The sequence below is a fragment of the Motacilla alba genome, chromosome 3 (assembly GCF_015832195.1).
Source record: "Motacilla alba alba isolate MOTALB_02 chromosome 3, Motacilla_alba_V1.0_pri, whole genome shotgun sequence".
Classification (NCBI taxonomy): Eukaryota; Metazoa; Chordata; class Aves; order Passeriformes; family Motacillidae; genus Motacilla; species Motacilla alba.
This window is the reverse complement of record NC_052018.1, coordinates 87,651,969-87,671,807: the sequence shown is the minus strand read 5'-3', so window position 1 is coordinate 87,671,807 and position 19,839 is coordinate 87,651,969. Positions and strand designations below refer to the sequence as shown.

Genomic DNA, 19,839 nt, shown 5'->3' with positions numbered 1-19,839 from the left:
CCGGGGGAAAGAGGTGTTGGGGGTATTTTCTGATTCGGAGCCTTCCCAGCGCAAACAGGGTGTGCGCGGAGGGAGCGGGCTTCGGGAGTTTTCCCGGTCCCTCCCCGGCAAGTAGCCGGATGGAGGAAGCTGGGCGCTCTCGGTGGCTGCCCGGGGGTGCCTGGGGTCCCCAGCAAGGCGAGTGTCAGGGCCTTGGGCAGGGCCCCCATGACACTCCGTGCTCTCGGGGATCACCCCCTTTCCCAGCGGGCGGGGAGGGAGAGTAGAGTCCCAGGGCAGGCGTCAGTGTTACGAAGCGCATCCCCTCGAGGGTAGTTGGAAAAAGGAGGATAGCGGGGGGGGGCTAAGAAGCAAAGAATAATCCCAAAGTAGTTTGGGTTTTTTTGTTTGTTTTTTCTTTTTATGGAGCCATCGAGTGCTCGTCCAGTCTAAATTCACAACTGCGTAAAACTAGACTAACTGCGCACCCGCCCTCCCCCCGCCCCGGCCCCGGCTCCCGGCGGTAATATGGCGCCTGCGAGAGAGAGAAGCACTTTTCTCGGTGTTTAGCAGTTGAAATGTGCTCCCTGAAGGTCATTCCAGGCGACGCGCCCGTCGGCTGCCGCGGAGGGCCGGGGCGAGGGCCGGGCCGGGCCGGCGGCAGCGCACGCAGCCCCCGACCGCCATCCCGCCGGGGACAACAGAGCGGCTCGGGCAGGTTCCCTACAGCCAAATGTGCCCGGCTTTTTCTTCCCCTTCATGTTTCTGTGTCTACAAGGCAGTCGTACCCCGTTTTCCCTCGCTATCTTATTAAAAAGAAAAAAAATAAAATCAAAAACTCTGACCAAAGCACCCAGCAATCGACCACCTAAACCAACGCTGTGCTCCGAGGGAGTTACTCCTTGTGTCTGGAAATTAAAAGGCTCAAATCTCCTGCGTGACCATGTTGAGACACGGGAGCACTGTTCGCAGCTACTTCAAAGCGCCAGTCCCAGTTGGTTTGGAGGTCGGAGCTACAGTTCCTCAGTAAGAGAAGTGTAGTTCAGGAGGGAAACTCTGTCCCCGGGGGGTGTGCAGGCTCTCTTGCCGCCGTCTAAGTGCACCTACCAAGGGAAAAGAGAGGCAGGGCTGCTCACCGAGCTGCTTAAATGTTCTCCTCTTTCTGCTGCCGGGGGCTAAGCAAGGAGCAAGCTTCTCTAGCTTTCCGAATAAAATTAGAAAGATGATTTTTTTAAATTGCTGTTCTTGGCATTTGCGTCCCATTTGAGAAAAGTGTCTGGGGAAAAAAAAAAAAAAAAAAAAAAAGAAAAAAAAAAAGGATCTCCCAAACTCTTCCCAACACACTTTGTAATAATCTCATTTTAAATCTTGGGTCTTGCTACCGCATTATTCTCCGTGATATTACATTCCAAAGAAAATAGACTGGGTATTAGAAGAGGAATCCCCTCTTCCTAATGAATATTTACCCTGAGGTCATTACATCCGTAATGGTCCTTGCTAACTTACCTTGCTCCCCTCTTTCTCTGCTAGAGACTGGGATTTCAATCACAATGCCCTCGATTTTAAAGTGTCGTGTACCATTTAATGGCGGGGTGCAGGAGAGGTTAGAATATTATTGACTTCATGCAATATATAAGATGGATGCATTTAAGACTTTTAACTTTTTGTTGCAATGACATGCTGTATTTTTATGAGATACCTATTATGCAGACAGAACCATTGTGCTGTAGCTGCCTCACAGTTGCTGGATCGTTTCTATCAGATGAAAGATTTTGAATAGTTTTCTTTCAACAATGCATCCTTTTGGTCTTGATACAAAGAACGTAGGCATGGTATACACTTAAACAGCTCTGTCACAGAGCAAGATTAAATAGAGTATATATCGAACCCTGTCTGCAGTATAATACGTACAGGGAACAGAATGGAGCTCCCTCCTCCGCTGAAGGAGTACATTAAGGTCTGATGTCCTGGGAGCATCTTCCAGGTTTCCCTTATCTCTGATATTTCGTTAAGCTGTTAAAAATCTTTGCAGACGGGCTTTAAAATCAGCTGTTTCTCGCAGAAAGACCGAAGTTGATAACAGAGTCTTTTAACAAAACCTACTGCTGGCGCTCCAGCGAAGGGACAAGTTGCGCTCTATCCAGTCCCCCATCTCGGCCCCCGCGCCTGTCCCGGGCAGGCGGCTTTTCCCTGCCCTGTCGCAGAGGCGAAAGAGGGGCACCGGCTCAGCACAGCCCCTGGCGTGCGGGTGCCCACCCCCGATCCACCCGCGGCGGCAACCCCGGGCCGGGATGCGGGAAGGCGGTGTCGGCGGCCGCCGGTGCCAGGCGTGGGGGGCTGGGGGTGCAGCCCGGGGAGGCTCCGCGCCCGCGGCGACCCCCCTCCGGTGCTGACTCGAGCGACTTGACCAAAGTGCACGTGCTGAGCCCAACTTCCCTCTGCCCAGCTTTGTGCTCTCCGCTGATTGAGTCCCCATATTAAGCTCGAGATCCTTTCTAAGCAACTGCTAAGAAGTCAAGAGCATCCTTGCTTGCTTTCTCTCCGTGGCCTTTCATGCCCTCAATTTGTTATTCTACTGACACTTTTCTTAAAGTTAGCGCCTAGCATTGAAACATTAGCAACAAAAGCCCTGGAAAATCTCTCCCTCCTCACCACTAAATCCTCTAATGGGTCTGTGCGTGTCGAATTTTTATTTGATTTCCAATAATCTCTAGCGCTTCAATATTAAACCTACCTCAGCCCAGTACCTCACCTATGGGATATTTTTCAGTGTTGCTTTGGAAAGCAGAGACGCTCAGATTTCCTTCCACGTGCACCCACTAATTTATAAATGAGTGTATACAGCTGTCTTCGTGTATATCTGTGTCTCTGTATCTGCAGTAACGCTTTCATTTTGTGTCAAAATAACACATCCTGTCACTCCACGCCAAAAGTATATTTATCGAATGAAATAGCACCGCAAGCTGCATCTTCTTTATCAAGCCTTCATTTCTGTTTTACCCAATTGTTAAATATCTTTTCATTTCTTTTCCTATTTTAAAATATGTATTACAGTAATTGTTACTTGGAGGTCTTTTGTGTATCTATAGCTCCTTTGATTCATATCTTTTCCTTTCTTTTAATCTTGTTACGCGAAATTATATACACATTTCTCATGAAACCCAAGGAGCATAACTTGATTAAATAAAAACCTCCTAATCCTCGAGGTTTGCGGCAAATACCAATTTTTAAAGTACACGTTCCTAACCCATGGGTTTTTTGAATGAAGATCCCTAAGTCCTCTTCACTTTATTACACGGATTTGGTGAAATGATTCTTCAGGCTCTCTAATTTAAATAAGTTTTAGTGTGAACTAAGAATGAACATTATCCTCTAACCTGAGGTCAAGTGAAGGGTGATTTACATGACAAAGAATAATTCCCATTTTGTCCAATATGAAACAACTTCACCTTCGGCATCATTAAGAAGAGTTTAGCACTTTCAGGGCTTTGGGGGTTGGGGTTTTTTTGGTAAATAGTTGGCTATGTATAGCGCAATTTCCCTTTTATAAATCACAATACAAAGGCTGACTTCTTGTGCTCTTGAAATTCGGCATTATTTTTATAGCCTTTAGTAGAGCGAATTTGCACCTGCTGGTATTTAAACTTTAACATATTAGCTGGGGAGGACTTATCAACCCAGAGCACTGTCTCGAAGCAAATTAACAATCTTCATTAAAGTAAAGGCGGGGCGGGGGGGGGGGGGGGGGGGGGAGGAAGGGGGAGAGGAGATGTGACCATTTAAGACCCTGTCCCGGATCTCTCCGATCTATACAGGTTCCAAGTGGATTATTTGGTGTCTTCACAGCAGCAGAATAACCGCTTTACTCCCCCTCCCCCCAACACATATTCGCTTCCAAATTTCTACTTCTCGCCTTCTTTAACCCTCTCGATACCCTCTTACCCTCCGCCTGCAGCGATGCCCTGCAGAGGAAAGTTCCGAAGAGGCAGGGGCAGCTCGACTGCGCTCCCCGCCTCAGCCTCGGCGGCCTCCTGCTCCCACCCCACCTCCCTTTAAGAGCACTTCCCCAAAAAAAAATCAAGTCGTGCGCTTGGTGGTTTCTTTGATTTCTTCTCTCTCTCTCTTTTATGGTCACTTCGAACTGAGCTTGCTCCCTCTCCTCGTCTTCCTCACATTCACATACTCACACGCACACTGCAGGAGCCCTCGAGGAAGTGATCTTAATCTAAATATCAAACTTACCGTCCGGAGCATCCTGCCTTGGGAAAGTTCTGCTCTGTTGGGTCTCAAAGTTAAAGAAACCACCGTCAACCCTCATTAAGAGCTGAGGTCTCGGGGAGAGGGGCTGCTGGCGGAGGGCCACGGGCGGGGAGCTGAGCTCCCCAGCTCTGCCCGCCCGGCGATGCCGGCTCTGTGCCCCGAGGGGACCCAGACCCCCTTCCCCGCATGCAGCCCCGGCGCTCTCGGGACGGGGCGCCCCGGGATTTCTCCCGTGGGCGCGGGCGTGCGCACCTAGCCGTGGCTCCGGGGGGGATCCGCACGCTCCCCGCGGCGGGAGGGGGCCCCGGGGCAGCGCACCGGCTCTGCCCGGCCGCCAGCTTCCTCGCGGGGGTGGAGGGGTGGCAGTGTGCTTGTTCACAGCTACACCGGGAAAGCGGGAGCATTTCGTGTTTACAACCGGCTCCGGGTTGTATTGGTGAGATGTAGTTCAAGCAGCGCTCCTGTGTGTCGCGGGCTCTTAACTGGAGCTTTGCTCAGTCATTGAGAGCAATAGAAAGTATATGGAAATCAATATATAGACAGTGTGGAGGGCAGATAATGGATTCGAGTCAGTGAGTGTTATAATCTGCATTATGGGCTTCCTATTGTTTAGACTGAGCACAAATTTCCAAAGGGTGAAGTGTTGGGTTTGGGTCCCCCCCCCCCCCTTCTTCTTTTTGGAGGGCTTTGTGTGTATAGGGGGAGGGGGAGTGTTAAATCCTCCAGCCACAATTATCAGAGTACACCCACTCCCCCCTTCCCGCCCGCCCCATCTGATTTTAAAGGTAGTGCTTTCACGGCGAAGCTAATGACTTTCATTTAATTGAACATGCCCTGATGTAGCGGATTGTTCTCGCAGCCCTACGCCTTTGTTGCTTTTGGGGGGAAATAAAGCTAATCAAACCTTTTGTCACGGCCAAATTCTCCCTCAGGGTCTCCCAAACATTTGTTTGAATAATTCACCTCAAGAATTGAAAATACTAATTGATTTTAAAATGCCAGCCCGGAGGGACGGGGGGGGAGGGGGGGGGGGCGCGTGGGGTTGGGGTGGGGGGAGCCTGGAAATTAGAGGCGAAGAGCGAACGTCTACCTGCCAGCAGCGAAGCCTCCGCAGTCGCTGCCCCCGCCGGTAGCCGCTGCCGGGCTGAGCCCCCCCGCAGGCTGCGGTGCCCCCGCCGCCGCCGGCCGCACTCTCCGCTCCGTCCCCTCCCTCGGCCTCTTGTCCCCCTCCCCACCGCCAAACTGCGCCTGGTCACCTTGGTCCCGGATTCTCCGCTAAAGTGCCGGCGGTGGCAGGGGTGGGCTCCGCCGGGCGGGGAGGGGATCCCGGTCCGGGCGCCTCGGCCCCATTCAGGGAAGAATTTTGATGCGATTCATTAGAAGTAACGAGTTGACATAAGGTAAATCTACATCGAGGGGGCCTTTCTTTGAGTGCATGGGGAAGCTTCATTAACCATCGCTAACAAGGCGTGCAAATGCTCTGATTGGGCAGCTTTCTTGTAACGCCAAGGCCTTAGCAGGATGCCCACCTAATGAGGGTCACTACAAGAGACTGATAAAATATTCAAATTTTCCGTCGCACCAGGAACTTTGTACTGAAGGAGAAAGTTGAGACAACTGTGTGCTTGTTTACCTTGGGAAGGCACACTCGGGGGAGAAGGCATCTGGCTCTGACATCTCCATCTCCCAGAGAAGCCGCGAGCTGGATGGTCGCTGTTTTACGGACGTTTATTTGCTAAATTCGTCAACAGATTTTCCCCCGCCTTCTCTCCTTCTCCCCCATTCTAATTGTGTTTCTCTCGGATTTAATGCGCCGATTAATAAATAACCTGTCTGCGAGGTCCCACACTTTTCTTCGCTTTTCTTTCCTTTTTTTTTTTTTTTTGTCTTGAAGATTTATTAAAATCAGCCTGATGGCTTTAATGACACGTCAATCATTTCAAAGTTGCTGCTTGTTGCTAATATGTCAGACTCTGTACACATCACCGCTACTTTCCTCTCCGTAGCGTTTAAAGCCTGTCCCCTCCTCCCCCCGCAATTTGTTTCTTCAAGTTTTCATCTCTAGGTTACGATTTCTAATTAGAGCTAAGTATTTCACTTAATATTTAATTTAGACGCCAAGCACATATATCATACCTAGATCAGTCAATCAAGTGTCCCTTGTTGATAATGCTACATCATTAAGAGTTGTGTTTAATTCAGGAGCAAGCGACTGTACGGCTGCTTCTGCTGCAGAGCAGGTAACTTTCGACTGGTGGGAGCTGCCAGCAGATCCAGAGGGATGGGGGAAAGCAGCCCAGCCCAGCCGGGAGGCGGCTGCGCCTTCCTCACCTCCTCGGGAAAGTTTTCTGCTTCCCAAGCCGTCACCTCGCCGCGGAGGCGAGCTGCATTCCTTTTCTCACTTTATTTTTTTAAAGTAATTTTAAAATTGTTGGTATTTCACGTTTCCCTCATCCAGCCTCGGTGTTTATGCAAAATAAACCGTGGGAGGGGTCCCCGGAAGTTTAACTTGGAAGCTGAAGCAGTATTTTGGACCACTAATTAAATACCCCCTCGACTTCTTAAGCCAATCCAAGCCACTAAAAAAACCATCACTTGCCACTTGTTTGTTATCGCGACCGGTACAGCGCACACCGCATCCACAGAGCTCTGTTACAGGGGCCGGATGGGCCACGTCTTACACACCCATCAAATGCGCCTTCATTTGTCCCGGGAAATCGTGACTAAAGAAAGAGAGGAAGAAAGAAAGAGGAAAGGAAGGAAGGAAGGAGGAAGATAGATATGTTTTAAAAGATAGCATCCGTACAAATTTGTCAGCGCTTGCCCTTGAAGACTGACAAAAATTCAATTAAATCGTTGCATAAATAATATAAAAAGCCTAACAAGACCAACGCGATGGGTTCTCCTTTACCTGCCCCTGGCTCTCCCCTTCTCCCCCCCCCCCCGCCTTGGCTTCCCCCTCGCAGCGGCCGCGGTGCTGCATTTTCCTCTCGCCGGTACCTCGACCGCTACGCCCCAGCCCCGTCTGAACCACTGCCTCCCCCGATAAAAAAAAAAAAAAAAAAAAATCAGCGCTTGCAAGCGTCGACTGAGTCACTCCCGAGTCAGGATTAAGGGGCACTAACTAGGCAGCAGAAAATCGCAGCCTCCTGGGAGCGACCATCAAAACAAGCAGTGAAATAAAAGAGCTTCTCTCTCTGCTTCTCTTCCTCTCCCCAGAAAAGTCCTTCAGGTTGGCAGCCCGACACACTCACACACGCACGCAACTTCGTAGGGCTCCCTCCAGAAGAGAGCACTGGCTTGCCCGGGTTTGTTTAGGGGGAGGTTTTTGGGGAGAAGGGGAGGGTTGCTCCCCTGCCCTGCAGAGCCACATGTCATTCTAGCAGCTGAAACAATAAATCATGCGGGACCAAGTAAGATTGACTGGAAACGGACGGCAGGTTCCCCGGCCTGGAGAAGACGGCCATCGTCAGAGCAGAGGGACCCCGCCTTACGCGGCCCCGGACCCCGGGCCCCAGCGCGGGGTGGGGAAGGGCCGGGGGGGAGGAGGGGGAGGCCGCGCACCCCCTGGGCGCTCCCCCGCGGGACCTCCGCCTGCCCGTAACAAACTTACAGGATCCGGAAAGGATTTCCCAAGCCGAGAGGGCAGCCTCTGCCCGGCCCCGTCCGCCGCCGCCGCGCTCCCGCTGCCGCCGACCGCGCCCGGCTCCGCGCCCGCCGGGGCGCCCCGCTGCGCACGCCGCTCCGCTCCGCGCCGCTCCGCGCCCGCGCCCGCCCGGCGGCGGCGGCTGCGGCTGGGCGCCCGGCGGGTCCGGGCTCGGTATTAGCCGATCCCATTGACAGTTTGCAGCCAGCAGCTGCAGTCATTAAAAGCCATTTACACCCTGGCCTCCTCACACAAAGCTGGAGCGCCAACAATTATCTGCTTGCACATTTCAGGACATGAGAGTGTGTCCCTAACAGGCTTAGGGGAGCGCTGAATCCCCGGCCGGGCTGGGCGAGCGCAGGATCTGCTCCCCGAGGTCTGGCTGACGACCACCGCGCCTCGGTGACCCGCGTCTTCCAGCCGCGGGAGCCGGCGGAAACGTTTGAGGATGCCGGCTCTGTTCTCGTAAGAGCCTCTGGCTAGCACAGCTCCCGGGCTGGACCTTCGCGGCACAGAGAGGAGACTGCGCTTCGGGAAGACCTCGGTGTTAGCTGATAGGCAGGGCTGTGGGTTTGTTTGGTTAAAAACACGCACGCACACAGAATACATGCATTAAAATACCCTACGGAAGGATATTGTGGAAGAAAGATTTTCGCCAGAAATGCAGTTGTTACATGTTTCATGGGTCTGGTGGGGAGAAAGGTAAAAAAAAAAAAAAAAAAAAAGAAGAAAAAAAAAGGAAAAAAAGGGGGGGGGGGGGGGGCGGAAGGAAAAGAGAGAGGGGGAAAGAGGGAAAGAAAGAATATTTGTAGAAGCTTTCAGAGATTCATCAGGAATACTAATAGAGGGGTTGCAACCTAAAGCTGAACGACCAGTGTATGATAGTCCGTGAGATTAAAAAAAAAAAAAAAATAAAAAAAAAAAACAACAAAAAAACCCAAAACCAACCCAGAACAACAGAGACGGTTTGGATGTTATTCTGGAAATACATTTTAAGGTAGTTTAATTTGCAGCTCGAAGAAAAATGGAATCAAATATTAAGAAACTCCCGCAGGAATTCCCCCCACTCTCCCCTCTATAATCCTTTACATAAAAGGAAAGGATTACAAAGAAAAAGATTTTGTGTGTGTGTGTATGTATTAAAATCTTTGGCTAAACATATTGTTGTCCAATTAATACCTCCAAGTCGACTTGTAGAGGGGCTGAGAAGTCTCTTTCCTTCCTTAGCTGTACGGCTGGAAATACGAGCCAGGGAAGGTGGAAGGGTAAAAAGAAGTTTTCCCCAAGTCTGTTAACAGAAGTGCTTAAGCAGATCACTAAAAATTAAGAGGGCGAATTATTTCCATTAGGACTATGAAGCCATGTAGCACACCGATGACAGTTTAGTGGAAATCAGATGAATGTGTCATACAGCGAGCTTCTTCCAGTCCAGCAGCTCTTCCAACTGGACCTATTCATCTGCCACTTAGAATTATTTCACGAGGAGTGCGCTGTGAAAGGATCACAACCAGTTTGGAGCGCAGCTAAAGAACTTCTACCACCCATAGCAGTATTATTATTATCCTTCGGATAGGGCAAGTCACGCTATGTTTTCACATTTTAATTGTAATATCTCACTTCCCCCCCTCCTTCCCTCCATTGATGTCTGAAAGTAGTTTGGGCTCCAAGCCTCACCCCTCGATCTCCATCGGAATGCAGAAAAGATCTTTAAAAAAGTTTTGAATTCCTGAATGATTTTTCTTCTAGAAAGGCGGCTTAGGATAATTATTTCAGCTTTATTGAGGGCAGATTAGTTGAAGTCTGGATGCTGCGTTTCAATACTCGTTGTACATGCCTTTACAATGTCGGTATTGTTTGCTACTGTGTGTGAACCTATTCAAAATATACACTTTTTAACACCAAGCAAAGTCCTGTCTAAATATACACAGTAAGTCTGGAAAGATGTCCATGACCCGTACAAATCTCTGTAAATCACACTTCCATAGCTACAGAAACCAAACAAAAGAGTTACCAGCTCAAGATGCTGATTAAATCTTCTTAAAAGCAACATACCTAATAATAAATATAGTTGCATGGTAGCAAGGTCTGACGACCCAGCTCTCTTTTACTGAGGGATGGACTCAAACCACCACTACGGATATTTTCCCTGCTCTCAATTTCATAATAAAAAATAAATAAATAAATATATATTTTTAAAAAAAGGCTCAAAACCACTTTGGCTCGCATCCCTTTCCTCTTCCTCGCACGAGAGCCTTGCAAGTTGGGGGGCAGAGTTAGCGGGGCAAAGGAGAGGTACGGTGTAAAGCCCCGGCGGATTTGGGGGTGAGAAACAACCTCGCAAGGTCGCTGGGCTCCGGAGAAAGGAAGGCACGAGGGGAGGTGAGGCGAGTGGGAGGAGGAAAGCCGGAATACAAGAAAAACAAAGTGGAGAGAAGGAAGAGAAAGGAGAGGGAAAAGGAAGACGAGAAGGAGCGGGAGGGCGGGGAAGCGAGGAGTAGGACGGGGGAGGCAGCGAGCGGGGCACCGCCGGGGTCGGTCGCGGAGCCGGGCGGCCGGAGCAAATCCGGGCTGGGCGCCCTGGGCGGCTCCGGCGGAGCGGCCGCGGAACTCCTCAGACAGCGGAACCCTCCTTCCGCGGAGAGGGGCAGGGAGCGAGAGAGGGGAGGAGAGACTCTTCGGTGAACCAGGGCTAAACCCAGCCTGTACTGTATGTGCCTGCTTCTGGGAGGGTCACCGGCGCGAGGATGGGTCTAATGATCTCATCTTTCTTTTCTTCCCCGGCACTATTAGTGCTCAGATAGGCAGAATGAAGTGAAACTACGTGCAAATCATGTGTAAATTGTCTCAGTTAGGAGCCCTTTATCCGAACGTGTATCCCAGCCTGGCCCATTTACTTTTCCCCCATATCTCCTTTAGCTTTAACGAGGCTCGTTAAGATCACAATAATATTCCACCCTCTAATTGCTCATCCCATTCAACAAATATGTGCACACTGCTTTTCGCATTATTTGATCCCTTATTTAGGAGGGGTGTGGAGAAGGAGGGGGGAGAGACAGGGAGAAGGGGAAGTGCTGAGATTAGGAGTTGCAAAGATTAAGGAGGAAAAAAAAAATCCAAACAACAAACCAGGCTTTTCCACCAACCGCCCGGCTTCCCTCCCCCCCGTGCATTTGGGCGAAGTGGTAAAAACCTTCCTTACGTACTCCGTAATGATTGGCAGGGCTGACAGTGATTGGCAGCGGCTGCCATGGCAACGCCACAACGACACTCAGAAGACCAATAGAAAAGCGAAACAAAATGTTTCAGCGCTGCACTCACTGTGGATTTAGGGGAGATATTATGAGGCTGTTGTCATTAGGGCGATCGCTGTTGAATCACTGAATCCTGACTCGGCGGCGGCGCGGGGCCGGGTGTGTGTGAGTGCGTGTGCGTGTGGGGTGCGTGTGAGCGCGCGTGTGCGTGTGCCCGCGTGTGCGTGTGAGTGTGTGTGCCCCCGTGCCTCTATGTGGCTGTGTGTGCGTGTGCGGGTGTGGATGCGTGCGCGGTGCGTGTGCCCTTTCCTCCCTTCTTCCTCCCTTTCTTTCTTTTCTCCTTGATTTATCTCCCCCTCTCCCCGGTCATCCCATGGTGTTCAGGTCCCCGCTAGAGCTTTATCCCACCCATTTCTTCTTGCCAAACTTCGCCGCCGATCCGCACCACCGCTCCCTCCTTCTCGCCAGCGGCGGCGGCGGCGGCGGCAGCGGCAGCGGCTCGGGCTGCAGCCCCGGTGCCGGCGGCGGTGGAGGCGGCAGCTCCCGGGCACCCCACGAAGAGTTGTCAATGTTTCAGCTGCCCACACTCAACTTCTCCCCGGAGCAAGTGGCCAGCGTCTGCGAGACGCTGGAGGAGACTGGAGACATAGAAAGGCTGGGGAGGTTCCTCTGGTCGCTGCCGGTGGCGCCGGGGGCATGCGAGGCCATCAACAAGCACGAGTCCATCCTCCGCGCCCGGGCGGTGGTGGCCTTCCACACGGGCAACTTCCGAGACCTCTACCACATCCTGGAGAACCACAAATTCACCAAGGAGTCCCACGGCAAGTTGCAGGCCATGTGGCTCGAAGCGCACTACCAGGAGGCCGAGAAGCTAAGGGGTCGCCCGCTGGGGCCGGTTGATAAATACAGGGTGAGGAAGAAGTTTCCGCTGCCCAGGACCATTTGGGATGGCGAGCAGAAGACGCACTGCTTCAAGGAGAGGACTCGCAGCCTCCTGAGGGAGTGGTACCTGCAGGACCCTTACCCCAACCCCAGCAAGAAAAGGGAACTGGCTCAGGCCACGGGGCTCACCCCCACGCAAGTAGGCAACTGGTTCAAAAACCGAAGGCAAAGAGACAGAGCAGCGGCGGCTAAAAACAGGTCAGTGGGGCTGCTGTGCCACTCTCCGGGGCGGGGGGCGAGGTGGGCGGCGGGACCGTGCGGGCGGACGGCCGCGCTCCGCTGCTCGGCAGCCGCTTGGGCGACAGCGCGCCTCTGCCTCTCCTTTCCTCCTCCTCCTCCTCCTCTCCACCGGGGAGAAATCGGTCCCCCGCCGGGCGGGTAGGTCTTCTCCCGGCAGCCGCAGGGATGCCACGGGAATAGGCACGGCTCAAAGTTGCCTGACGTGCCTCCAGCCCTGCCCCGACTCCCTGCGGGCTCTCGGGGTGCGGACCGGGCTGGGGCTCCCGGCGGGCGTGGGCAGCTCCGCGGGCGCGCGTGTGTGTAGATATGCGCGGAGCACATCGGCTGCGGCGGGGGCAGCGCCCCACTCTCCCGGCCTCCCTCCCCTCCCTGCAGCGGCGGCTGGCACGGGGGACGGGAAACGCCACGGCTCTGGGTCGGTGGGCTTCGGTTTGGCTTTCGGCTTGCCGGGATTTGTGCCTGGCCGGTCTCAGGCGCGGTTCCCCGGCCGAAAGGCCGAGGCAGGCTGTGCGGTTTTAGAGCGGGTTTCGGCGGAGCCGGCGGCTCCTCTCCAATTGTTCGTGCTGCTCTGCATGCGCAGCGGGACCAGCACAGGCATACCCCAGAGCTCTTTGGCTCATGGAGAAGAGGGGAAAAAAAAAAAAAAACAACCCAAAAAACCCCCAAAAAACCAAAAACCACAAACCAACAAAAAAACCCCAAACCAAAACAACATTTAAGAGACCGGGAATCTTTTTTCCCCCTGCATCTCCATTTCTGTGTTTACACCACATGGCGACCTGGCCTCCTGGTCCTGTGTTTCCTGTGCATTTACACTTGCATTTATTTGAGAGTCTTTCGGTGTCCTTTTTTTCTTTTTCTTCTTCTTTTTTTTTTTTTTTTTCCTTTCCGCTTTGCCATGATAAAAGCGAGGCACCCTTCTTCCTTTCTTTTGCTTTTTTCCTTTCTTTCTCATTACTGTCGTAAAAGTTATTTTGCAAATGAAAATGGACCCTTAATTTAGTTTGACACATTGGTTTTATTTCAATTTAAGTTTCGCTACCACTGTAAGCGTGTAAACAAAAACAACTTCTTATAAATGCTGTCTCCCAAATTCCTCCTAATTATAGCAGTGGTGTTACTGATTAAAGATTCTGTAGGAGAAATGCGACCTAAAAGTGCCTCGCTATTTAATTTCCATTAAATGGAAAACAGATCAGCTTAGGACTGTAAATAAACAGAAGTTGCCTACGGATGCTTTTGTTGACTCAACGCTGTTGACAGCAGATGAATGCACCAGGATTTGTAAATGGGAGAAAAATCAAAGACCTTGAAATTAGATAACTTAAAATAATGAGAAATGCAAAACAAACCGGCTACATTTTTTCTGTTACTTGCAGGAAGTTGAACAAAAAAATACCCCGGTGAGAAACATTTGAGCGAAGAGTGTGTTTTGATTCACACAGGCAATCCTAGGCGCTAGAGGTTGAGGCTGGCTGCTCAGTCCAGGACTTTTAGCTCTTATCCCTGAATTAGGCTTTCTTTGGGTTTCGAGTGGAATAAACGGACCCAGATAAATGGTTGCAATATGCTAGGATACCCAAAAAATATTTATTACCGCTTAAAAAAAAAAAAAAGTCAAAGGTAATATTTCCTTAAGCATTAACAATGAAAGAAATGAAAGAACAAGCACTTTAAACCTGATTATGGATTTCAGATGAAAAAAAAGACTTAAATTTCGAGGGGAGAGAAGCGCTGTGTCCCGCATTCTCCTTCTTTTATTTTATTCTTTGCTCTGCGTCCCTGGGACAAGACCTCCCTCCTTCCCTACCTCAGACTCACAGTGTCTGTGCACTGGGAAATATTTAGGCAGGTGTTGGCTAGAGCACAAAATGGGGTTCCCGTACGATTCTTTCCCGCTACGGACCGCTCCTTGAAGCCTTCCGCGGGGTCCAAGCGCTACGGGAGCTCACCCCCACACGGTTTCTCCTAGGCCCGCCGTGCCGCGGGGACGAATGAATGGCACACCGGGGAAAGAGAAGGCGCTGCTCGCGTTTTCCAAACGCGGGCCCAGGGAAGCGCTTGTCCCCGCGCCCCCCGGCCCGTTCCGGACGGCGGCCCCCGCGGCCGCGTGTGCTCCGGCGCCGTCCCCCGCGCTGGCCTGCCCCGGCAGCGGGGGCAGCGCGGCCGGGCCGCCCGCCTTGGCCCTGCCCGCCGCCGCCGCTGCGGGCTGCGCGGGGCGCTGCGGGAGAGCGGCCGGCCCGGGGCCGCGCCCCACGGCACAGGGGCCGCTCCCGCCCCGGGCCGACCCCGGGTGGGCGCAGGGCCGGGCGGGCGCCGTCCCCTCGGCCGCGCCCGGTGTCTGAGCGGGGCTGTGCTGTTGTTTTGTCTCCCGGCGCGATGCAGGCTCCAGCACCAGGCGATAGGACAGAGCGGCATGCGGTCGCTGGCAGAGCCCGGCTGCCCGACACACAGCTCGGCCGAGTCTCCGTCCACGGCGGCCAGCCCGACCACCAGCGTCTCCAGTTTGACAGAAAGAGCCGAGACGGGCACCTCCATCCTCTCGGTAACCTCCAGCGACTCGGAATGTGATGTATGATATCGGAAAACAAACAAACAAACAAAAAATCCAAATCCAAACAGCCAAGCACCCTCTCCCCGTCCCGAGAAAACAAACCGAGGCAACCTAGAATCAGGACACACACACGCATGCACGCACACACACAGCCGGGAGGAAAGAAAAGGCCAAACCCGACCCAAACATAATAGCAAACAAACAGACAGGGATCAGAGAATCCACCACCACCACCGTCAGCCAACACCACCACCAAGAGATGGAGCTAAAACTTCAACAGTCACAAACGCTGGTGCTGCAGCGGGAAGGGTGGGGGGGAGGGCGGGAAATAATAATTATTATATATATAAAAAGAAAGGAAAAAAAAAAAAACAAAGCAAAAGTGACAATTGTATTCTTTTTAGGACAAGCACGATTTCTCCTTTGCGCTTTTCCATGGACGCATTTCACCCACTTGCATGATGATGATGATTAAATTTGTATCTGGGAAAAAATATTCTCTATAGTAAAGGAAAACAAACAGAAACCAGACAAACAAATGCAAACTCTGATCGAATTTGTACAAAAATCAAAAATAAAAAAAAAATTAAAAGGAACTCCTTGAAGAGGGAAATAACAAATGTTTATCGCCTTTTTGTTGGTCCTATTTCTCTTTCTCTCTTCCTCTCTCTTTCTCTGTCTTTTTTTTTTTTTTTTTTTTTTTTTTTTTTTTTTTTTTTTAGTCCGAGTGATGGTCCAGCCAAGATGCAATTTTCTGTTTTTTTGTTCCGCAGACAATCATTTTATTCGTAAGCACCTTTTTTTCTACACTTCTGTCACTGCCTGTGTGGGTACTGGTTATAAATGTGGAAAAAGAATAGTTATGACTGTAACAGATTTTTATTTTTATTTCAAAATTTTATATGAATTATGTATATCTTAATGATGCGGTCATTTTCCCAGTTTGTAATATATGTGTAGAAATGCTTGTATATGATATTTGCTCTCCTCTTTCTTCCTCCCCTCTCTCTATCTCCCTCCAACCCTTTCTCTCTCTCTCCTTTTTATTTTCCTTGACTCGGTGTTCCTTGCACAAACTTAGCCGTCAAAATCTGACGTGCTAGGTTTCCAAAAGGGACCTCAGCGATAGAAGAAAAAAAAAAAAAAGAAAAAGAAAAAAAAAAAAGCTTAGGGTGCAACTGTAGTTATCTTATGCAAAAGCTATTTTGAGTATTTCATAGCAGCTTTGGGGGGTCTCTTCTTAAACTCCACGTAGGACGCTTAAACTATTGTTTCCTTAACTGCGTGTTTATCTATATGTACAAACTTTCTAAATCAAATACAGTATTCCATTTTCTTATCTACCCAGCGATGTTGGTGTTTCTGTCCGCCACGGAAAATCACTCCTTGCCCGTGGGCTCCTGGCCCCGCACTCCGTCCCTCCGCGGGGTGCGCAGCGCTGCGCGGCCCCTACGCCCCTCCGGCCCCTGCCTTCCCCGGCTCGGCGGGACACCCCGGTGGGATTTTACCGGGACAGAGCGACCCTGCGAGGAGGCTGCGGGCGGCAACGGGGACACAGTGCTGCGGTAGCGGCGGCGGCGCCAGGCACGGCCGTGTCCCTCCGTGTCCCCTCCGCCACGGCGGGCTCCATCGTTTCCCCTCACCCCGGTCATCTTTTTGTGCACTGTGAGCTAAAAAACTTTCCCCGACCGCCTGTCTGCAAGGATGGGTGTCTCCAGAGAGCGGTTAAGACATTTCGGGATTTGTTTTGTAGCTTTAAATGAAAACAAAAACAAAAACTCCTCGCCCTTAACGGGTTGCAGCTCCTCCCCTCGAATCTGGAGTATATTGTAATGTGCTGAAAGAAGCCTTTATTTGCATGACTAACAGTATTTCAGCATCTTTCTTTCTTTCCTTTTCCCTTTTGCTTTTTTTCTTTTTCCTTAAAGTTTTGCTTCGCCCTGGGCAGATTTTTCAGCCGTGAATTAGCAAGAGGTGAATTTTAAACTTGTTTTTACTTGAAAATACGATTTTGAATATTACTAGGGATTTAGAGAGAAACGTGCCTGGAATTTCTTGACCATTTCCAAACTAGTATGGTCTTCCGATCTACCTCTGTGTTGCCCGAATCCTCTCTCCCTCTTCCCTCCTCCTTTTTTTTTAGTGAAGTCCGAGCTAGGTCTGCGGAGAGACGTAGAAAGCGCATGGGCTCTTCCCCCCTTCTCCCTTCCCCCCCACGCCTCACGAGGCTACCTGTGGATTTGGGAGAACCGTCACAGGGTGCTAGATTTTAGAGCGAGCCACTGATGGGTAATTTTAAAGAACGAACTGGTGTGCGAACACGTTCACACACCTGAGGTTCCCCTGAGGAGAAGCCGCGCGTGTGAGCGCCGTGAGCGCGTAGGGAGCACGTCCCCGCGAGTGGCGGGAGCCGCGGCGCTGCAGGACACGCACGGCCCGGGGCAGCGGCCGCCCCGTCGTGCTTCGCCTCCCCCGCCCCGCGGGCTCCGCTCTACGCGCGGCTCCGCGCCGGGGTCCCCCCCACGGGGCAGTTCCGGCCGTGCCTCTGGCCCCTCGCCAACACGAGTGGGGAGTTAATAGAAAATAAATTCCCGTCGTACGAAACTGAAATGGACGGGAATTGCCTGGGGGCAGACGCACATTAGGGCTACCGTGTTCCGCGTGGGCGGTGTGACGGACCTAGTTCTTCCCCTCCCCCCCCCTTGCGGCTTTTTGAAGGGAAAAGTATTACCCAGGAGGGGATGAAAGGTTCCCCAGTGGCCGGCACCCTCACCGGGTCTCACGCTAGAGCTTGGGCTGCTTTTTCTCTCCCCGCCGGCAGAGAGGCAGCGGAGAGGCCTTTATGAGAACAAACTGGCTTTCAAGTCACCCCCAGTTCTGGGTAGGAAGATCTTTGATATCGGTACATTGTTTTGAAGGGCAGTATTTCTATTCCTCTCTGATAGCAGAGAGAAACATCCAACGTCGTTCTCATCCAGCAGTGTTTTTAATGGAATTCAATACCTGAAAGGATTCAGAGGCGTGAAAGTTTGGGACATACATTTTTTTCTTTCTTTTCATTTTCGCGTCTCGAAGCTGCAGCTAGAAGGCGTCAAGCCGGCAGCAATAATCTACCTCAGCTCAGCCTTACACTGATAGGTTTGGATTTTTCTTCCCTCTGATTTAGCCTCCTAAATATCGCCCCGTCGTGCCGTGGCTGCTAGGGGAGGCCAGAGATCGCCCTTAGCCTCGCCCCACCGGTACCTGGCCTTAGGCTCCGGCACAGCTTAAGCTGAAGGGCAGGGCCTTTACTCTCCCGCATCATTTGTCCACCTCACCCCCAAAAAGTTGCTCCTTTGGTCGGAATCCCAGCCCAAAGCCGAAGGAGGAGCTGCCCCAGCCGCGCTCGGGGTGTCCGCCTCTCCCTGGAGCCGGCGGGGTTTGTGGGGCGAGAGGACACATCTCACACAGGGGGAGTCGGTGCCTGCACGGTTTAGGGGTGCCAAGGGTGCAGCTAATGATATGCCGTTTCAAAGCCGGGCTTCGTAATGGATAAATGATGTTGTTTTAGGATTTGCATAAAAAACCTGAATGGCTGATTGAGGTGTAAATCTATGAAAAGCTGCGTTTAAGCCTTCTCACCCACTAAGTCCATCTGCCCCGGGAAGATAGGGCCTATCGAGCCCCACCAAACCCGAGGGCTGCCTCCTCCCTGCCCCTGGCCCGGCATTATCCACAGGCCCTCTCCAGCATTAGTTTGTTATCCGCGCCGAGCCCGGCCGCTGATTAAGATGAAATTACTCAGAAGCTGAAGTGCGTCTGATCAATATTTAAGAGAAAGCCGGAGGACAGGAGGCAGATGGCCGGAGCCCGGCAGCCCACCGATCTGCCTCCCCGGGAGCCGGTCGGGGCGGCCCCGCTCCCCCGGCCCGCGCCGTCCCGCACCGCCGCCTCTCGCCCTCCGCGGGGGCCCTGCCGCGCCCCGCCCGTCGGAAGTCGGGCCGAGACCAGCCGGTTCCGGAGCAGTTTGGAGACGATGGTTAACCCCCTCACCACCCACCCCTCGCCTATAACCCTGCTATAACACTGCCTTCATTCCCAACTAGCTCCGATTTGCGGGTCCAGCGGCGTGCTTGCCACCCGGGGCGGAGGTCTGGGGGACCACCGACGCCACCTGCCTCCCTCCCTCCCTCCCTCTCTCTCCGTGGTCGTTGCCCGAGCCCTTTAGCATGGCTGAGGGTCCTTTGTGTGCCTGCTGGGCCGCGGCTGCTGCTGGCCCTCCACGGTCAGGCGTGGGCTTCGGTCACCCCATCTCTCTCTGTCTGATCAATTACAGCAGCCTTTTCGAGGGACTTGAATCTGCTTGCCCGCTGCCCTTAATTTTTAGCATACCCAGATGAGGTTACTGCCCCAGCCCGAAGTGAAAAGAAATGTGGACGTTGGTGCCCTGGTATTGCTCTGATTTCCTCGGTTAGCTGAGCACAACTTTCTATTCGTGTTTATTCATGCAGCTTCTTATTGAGCTCCACATCGCACTGGCCTGGATTCCGCGTGTAGGGAGAGGACAGACAAACATTGCCTTTTTCTAGAGCGCACACACGCACACGGGTGTGCAGACTGACACACACCAACACACACACACGCACGAGTACAAAATGCAGAGGGTCGGTAGCCACATCACCGCCCCGCAGAGAGCCCAGACACACAGAAGTTTGTAAATGGTGTATAAAAAAGGAGGAAATGAACCAAACCATCCAGTTGCAAACTGACCAAGGGATGGAGAAGGCAGGGAGGTGGGTGTCTGTGTGTCTCCGTATGTGCAAGAAGGAGTTGGGAAGGGAAAACACTAGGGATATTACCGACAATCATGGTAAATATTATCTTCTGGCACGGTAATGACAAAAGGCAAGGGCTGTCGGGTTATAGCTATGATTGAATGATACGAAAGGGATTTGTGTTGCTGTGTCTGGAGGAAGGACGGCTGTGAG

At 52.1% G+C, this 19,839-nt stretch overlaps 2 protein-coding genes across 22 annotated transcripts in view; one reads left to right on the top strand and one right to left on the bottom strand.

Moving 5' to 3' along the window:
* LOC119699465 overlaps positions 1-11,316 on the bottom strand; it is a 30,757-nt gene extending 19,441 nt beyond the window's left edge. For 3 of the 21 annotated variants that reach the window (XR_005256438.1, XR_005256440.1, XR_005256428.1), the window contains exon 1: positions 5,496-5,828. Coding sequence is in view for 1 of the 21 variants with exons in the window: in XM_038133043.1 (XP_037988971.1) it covers positions 1,116-1,255; positions 5,496-5,689 (334 nt within the window). In the remaining 20 variants the exon portion in view is untranslated. The other 18 variants (XR_005256439.1, XR_005256434.1, XR_005256429.1 and 15 more) reach the window with 16 other exon arrangements.
* Positions 11,280-16,215, top strand: SIX3 (SIX homeobox 3). The gene is made up of 2 exons (XM_038133042.1): positions 11,280-12,276; positions 14,704-16,215. Exons 1-2 carry the CDS (start codon positions 11,510-11,512, stop codon positions 14,894-14,896), a joined length of 960 nt encoding a protein of 319 aa, XP_037988970.1. The 5' UTR covers positions 11,280-11,509; the 3' UTR covers positions 14,897-16,215.
* The last annotated feature ends 3,624 nt before the right edge of the window (positions 16,216-19,839 follow it).

Coding starts and splice junctions, on each gene's coding strand:
- SIX3 (XM_038133042.1), top strand. CDS start 11,510: ATGGTGTTCAGGTCCCCGCTAGAGCTTTATCCCACCCATTTCTTCTTG. Junction 12,277..14,703: donor GCAGCGGCGGCTAAAAACAG/GTCAGTGGGGCT, acceptor GGCGCGATGCAG/GCTCCAGCACCAGGCGATAG.